Source organism: Onychostruthus taczanowskii, unplaced genomic scaffold (assembly GCF_017590055.1).
Source record: "Onychostruthus taczanowskii isolate IOZ18803 unplaced genomic scaffold, ASM1759005v1 scaffold217, whole genome shotgun sequence".
NCBI classification, from domain to species: domain Eukaryota; kingdom Metazoa; phylum Chordata; class Aves; order Passeriformes; family Passeridae; genus Onychostruthus; species Onychostruthus taczanowskii.
The window spans coordinates 250,513-255,897 of record NW_024499429.1 but is presented as its reverse complement, the minus strand read 5'-3'; the positions used below and the strand labels follow the sequence as shown (position 1 = coordinate 255,897).

The 5,385-nt window shown below is 61.3% G+C and overlaps 1 protein-coding gene across 1 annotated transcript; it reads left to right on the top strand.

Moving 5' to 3' along the window:
- The first annotated feature begins 804 nt into the window (after positions 1-804).
- On the top strand, positions 805-4,264 carry LOC121336013. Its single transcript, XM_041404648.1, has 4 exons — positions 805-837; positions 903-1,010; positions 1,400-1,593; positions 1,660-4,264. The coding sequence occupies exons 3-4, from the start codon at positions 1,475-1,477 to the stop codon at positions 4,262-4,264; spliced, it is 2,724 nt and encodes a 907-aa protein (XP_041260582.1). The 5' UTR covers positions 805-837; positions 903-1,010; positions 1,400-1,474.
- The last annotated feature ends 1,121 nt before the right edge of the window (positions 4,265-5,385 follow it).

Here is a 5,385-nt window from a genome sequence, read left to right as displayed (position 1 = left end):
GGGGAATTGGGGTCCCCAAAACGTCCCCAAAATGTCCCCACACCCCCCAGGGCCCCCCCAACTCATAGGGACCCCCCCAAAATCCAGGGGAACCCCAAAAACTCCCGGCCGCGCCCCCATAACCTTTGCCCCCACCCCGCCCCCCTAAAATTTGGGGCACTTCTGGGGTCCCCTCGCCCTTTTTGGGGTCTCCCATAAACTTCGGGGTCCCGGCTGGGATTTCGGGCTCCCGGGCGCGGTTTTTGGGGTCCCAGGTTTGGTGGGGTCCGGGAGTTTTTTGGGGTCCCGAAGCTCTTTAAGGGTCCCGGTTTTTTGGGGGGTCCGGGAGGTTTTTGGGGTCCCGGGGCTGTTTTGGGGTCCCAGAGTTTTTCGGGGTCCCGGATGGATTTTGGGATCCCGGTTTTTTTTGGGGTCCCGGGGTTTTTTCTGGTCCGGTTTTTTTGGGGTCCCAGAGGTTTTTTGGCGTCCCGGTTTTGGGTTCTTTTTGGGATCCCGGAGTTTTTTGGGTCCGTTTTTTGTGGTTTTTTTTTTGGGGGGGGGGTACTTCTTTTTTTTTGGGATCCCGGAGTTTTTTTGGGGTCCCGCCTGGGGTTGTGGGTTCTCCTTTTCTGGGGGTCCCGGCTGTGATTTTGGGGCTCTTTTGGGTGCCGAAGTTTTTTTTGGGGCGATTTTCGGGGTCCCCTCCCCCCGTTTCCTGTCCCGGCGGGGCGGAAGCGGCGCGGGTGACGCGGGTGACACGGGGACGGTGACGCGGGGTGGCCGCGGGCACGGCGGGAGGTGACAGGGGCACCGGGAGGTGGCACCGGGACAGGGACAGGGACACCGGGACACCGGGAGGTGGCACCGGGAGTGACACCGGGACACCGGGAGGTGGCACCGGGACAGGGACAGGGGCACCGGGAGTGGCACCGGGACGGGGACAGGGGCACCGGGACACCGGGAGCTGGCAGGGGCCGGTGGCACTCGCTGGTGGCACCGGGGTGGCCGCGGGGGGACGGCGGCGGCTGCAGGTGCGCGGGGAGGGTCGGGGAGACCCCCGGAGCCCTCGCTGTGCCCCTCCCTCTCCCTCTCCCTCTCCCTCTCCTCGCTTTCCTTCCTCCTCCTCCTCCGCTCCCTCCCTCCCTCCTCTGAGCACTTCCTTCCTCCTTCTCTCCTTCCTCCCTCTCTCTCTCTTCCTCCTTCCCTCCCTCGCTCCTCCCGCACTTCCTCCCTCCCTCTCTCCCGCCTCGCCCCCGCTGCCCTCTCCCCGCCTTTCCTCCCCCTTCCTGAAGTCTTCCATCCCTCTCCCCCACCCTTCCTTCCTTCCTTCTTTCCTTCCCTCCATCCCTGTCTCCCTCTCCCTTCCTCCTCCTTCACTCCCTTCCTGACCCTCTCTCCTCCCTCTCCTCCCTCTCCCCAGGGTCTCCCCACGCTATGGTCACCGCGGAGCCGCTGCCCGAGGTCCGGTGGCCGTAGGGAGGGTCCGGCCGTGCCCATGGACCCCCCCAGGGCCCCCCCTGCCCCCCCCGGGGCGCTGCCGGCGCTGGACGCCATCGCCTTCTTGGGGGGAGGGGCCGAGACCCCCGCACGGACACTGCTGACCCCTGCAGTGACCCCTGAGCTGACCCCTGAGCTGACCCCTGCACTGAATGACCGCTGGACACTGACCCCTGCAGTGACCCCTGCAGTGACCCCTGAGCTGACCCCTGAGCTGACCCCTGCAGTGACCATTGCAGTGACCCCTGCAGTGACCCCCGCGCTGACCCCTGCCCCAGCCCCGGCCGCGGTCCCGGACGTGTTCTGGGCCAGCCTGCTCCGTGCCCAGCTGTGTGTCCAGGAGCTCCAGGGGGCCATCGAGGGACAGACGGACACTGGGCACCACCGTGGGCACCACCATGGGCACCACCATGGGCACCACCGTGGGCACCACCACCAGCATGGGGCTGGGAGCGTCTCCCAGGAGCTCCAAGGCCCTGGATCCACGTCTGAGGAGCTCTTCCAGGTGTGCATGGATGAGTCCATGGATGAGTCCATCCCTCCCAAACCCATGGCCGAGGATGAGAACATCTCGCCCAAATCCGTGGCCGCACTGGAGAACATCTTCCAGGTGTCCACAGACGGTTCCATCCCACCCAAATCCATGACCGTGGGTGGGAGCGTCTCCCAGGAGCTCCAAGGCCCTGGATCCACGTCTGAGGAGCTCTTCCAGGTGTGCATGGATGAGTCCATCCCACCCAAACCCATGGCTGAGGATGAGAATGTTCTCCGGGTGTCTGTAGATGGTTCCACCCCACCCAAATCCATGTCCACGTTAGAGAGCATCTTCCAGGTGTCCACAGATGGTTCCAAATCCATGACCGTGGGTGGGAGCATCTCCCAGGAGCTCCAAGGCCCTGGATCCACGTCTGAGGAGATCTTCCAGGCGTCCACAGATGGTTCCATCCCATCCAAGTCCATGCCCATGGATGAGAACGTCTTCCAGGTGTCTGCAGAGGGATCCATCCCACCCAAATCCACGGCCGTGGATGGGAACATCCCACCCAAATCCATGAACATGGATGGGAGCATTTTCCAGGAGCTCCAAGGCCATGGATCCATGCTTGAGGAGCTCTTCCGGGTGTCCATGGGTGTGGACATCCCACCCAAACCCATGGATGAGGACATCCCACCCAAACCCATGGCCCAGGATGAGAGTGTTCTCCAGGTGTCCACAGACGGTTCCATCCCACCCAAATCCATGACCGTGGATGGGAGCATCTCCCAGGAGCTCCGAGGCCATGGATCCACGTTTGAGGACATCCTCAGCATGTCCATGGGTGTGGACTTCCCACCCAAATCCATGCCCATGGACGAGGACACCATTTCCAAGGTGCCTACAGACGGTTCCATCCCACCCAAATCCATGACCGCGGGTGGGAGCATCTCCCAGGAGCTCCGAGGCCATGGATCCACGTTTGAGGAGATCTTCCAGGCGTCCATGGATGAGTCCATCCCACCCCAGGCCGTTCCCGTGGACCAAAGCTCCGAGTTCCTCTTCGGGAGCATCGTGTCCGTGGCTGGGGACGCCTCCCGTGGCCGGGTGACAACGGACGGGGCCAGCCCAGCCAGTCTGGTGGCCACGGATGGGACCGACCCGTCCGAGTGCTGGGACAGGAACGTCTCACCCAACGTCACCAGCGCGGGTGGGGACATCGCAGCCCAGACCGTGACCAGGGATGGAGACGCCTCACCCAAATTCCTCACCACACACGGGACCTTCTCTGCAGAGCACCTGGCCATGGGTTTGGCCATCTTGTCCCAGAACACGGCCTTGGACGTGGCCAGCTTGTCCAAGACTGTGACCACGGGTGGTCCCATCTCCCCCAGACCCATGGCCACGGGAGGTCCCATCTCCCCCAGACCCATGGCCACGGGTGGTCCCATCTCCCCCAGACCCATGGCCATGGATGGTCCCATCTCCCCCAGACCCATGGCCACGGGAGGTCCCATCTCCCCCAAGCCCCAAGCCCCCAAACTCAGCCAGGAGGAAGAGGAAGGTGACGGCGATGATGACGACCACCACGCCAATGATGATCATGATGACCACCATGACCATGATGACCACCATGATGACCTCAGTGACCACAATGACCTAGTTGACCACCATGACCTCGATGACCACCATGATGACAACAATGACTTCAAGGACCTCGATGACCGCCATGACTTCAATGACCACCATGACCATGATGACCACCATGACCTCAATGACCACGATGACCTTGATGACCATGCAGGACCACCCAGAACCCTGGAAATTGGGGACACTCTGGATCCTGATGACCACAATGACCTTGATGACCACCATGACCACAATGACCACGATGACCTTGATGACCATGATGACCTCAACAACCACAATGACCACGATGACCACAATGACCATGATGACCACAATGACCTTGATGACCACCATGACCACAATGACTACAATGGCTGTGATGACCACCATGACCTCAATGACCACGATGACCACGATGACCACAATGACCTTGATGACCACCATGACCACCATGACCACGGTGGCTCCTCCCATGAGGATGAAGACAAGGAGGACCTGGATGAGGAGGACCTTGAGGAGGAGCTGGATGAGGATGAGGAGCCCCATTTCCACACCAACCCCCTGTTCCAGCGCCCGCTGCCCCCGGGGGTGCCCCCCTGGCGCCCCCACGGTGCCACCCTCGGGTGTCACCCCCTGGAGCGGGGTGAGTGTGGTGACCCCAAATTTTGGGGGGGATGGGGTTAATTTGGGGGGGTCCCACCAGTCCTGATGGGAACCCCCCCTTGGTGTCTTCTCCTTCCCCAGGACCACCCAGAACCCTGGAAATTGGGGACACTCTGGATCCACCTCCGGAATTTGGGGATCCCCCGGAATTTGGGGACCTCCCGGAATTTGGGGACCCCCCCTTGGTGTCTTCTCCTTCCCCAGGACCACCCAGAACCCTGGAAATTGGGGACACTCTGGATCCACCTCCGGAATTTGGGGATCCCCCGGAATTTGGGGACCCCCCGGAATTTGGGGACCCCTTGGATCCACCCCTGGAATTTGGGGACCCCCCCAAATGGATGGACCCAGAAGGGGGGGGGCTGGACTCCCCCATCCCCCTGAAGGAGCCCCCCAGTTCCTGGGACCCCCCAGATTTACCCCAAAAGGAGGGACCCCAAAACCCCCAGATTCCCCCAGATTTGCCCCAAAAAGAGGGACCCCAAATCCTCCCAGAACCCCCAAAAGAGGGACCCCAAATCCCCCCAGATTTACCCCAAAAAGGGGGCGACAAAACCGCCCCAGCCCCCCCAAATTTGCCCCTAAAAGAGGGGTCCCAAAGACCCCAAAACCTCCCAGATTGGCCCCAAAACCAGGGACCCCAAAACCTCCCAAGCCCCCCAGATTTACCCCAAAAGGAGGGACCCCAAAGCCCCCCAAATTTACCCCAAAAAGAGGGACCCCAAAACCTCCCAGAAGCCCCAAATGTGCCCCAAAAAGAGGGACCCCAAATCCCCCTAGATTTGCCCCAAAAAGGGAGACCCCAAAACCTCCCCGATTTACCCCAAAAAGAGGGACCCCCAAGACCCCAAATCCCCCCAGATTTGCCCCAAAAATGGGGACCCTTTTTCCTCCCCAAAATTCCCATTTCCCCCCTATTTTTTCCCCCAAAATTCCCATTTTTCACCCCAAAATTGCCCATTTCCCCCCCCAACCCCCCCAATTTTTCCCAAAAATCCTCATTTCCCCCCCCAAAATCCCCATTTTTTCCCAAAATTCTCATTTTTCCCCCCATTTCCCCCCCCAGGGAGGACCCCGTGTCCCTGGCCCGGCGCCTTTTCCGCCTGGACGGGGTCAGGAAGTCCCAGGTGGCCTCGTTCCTG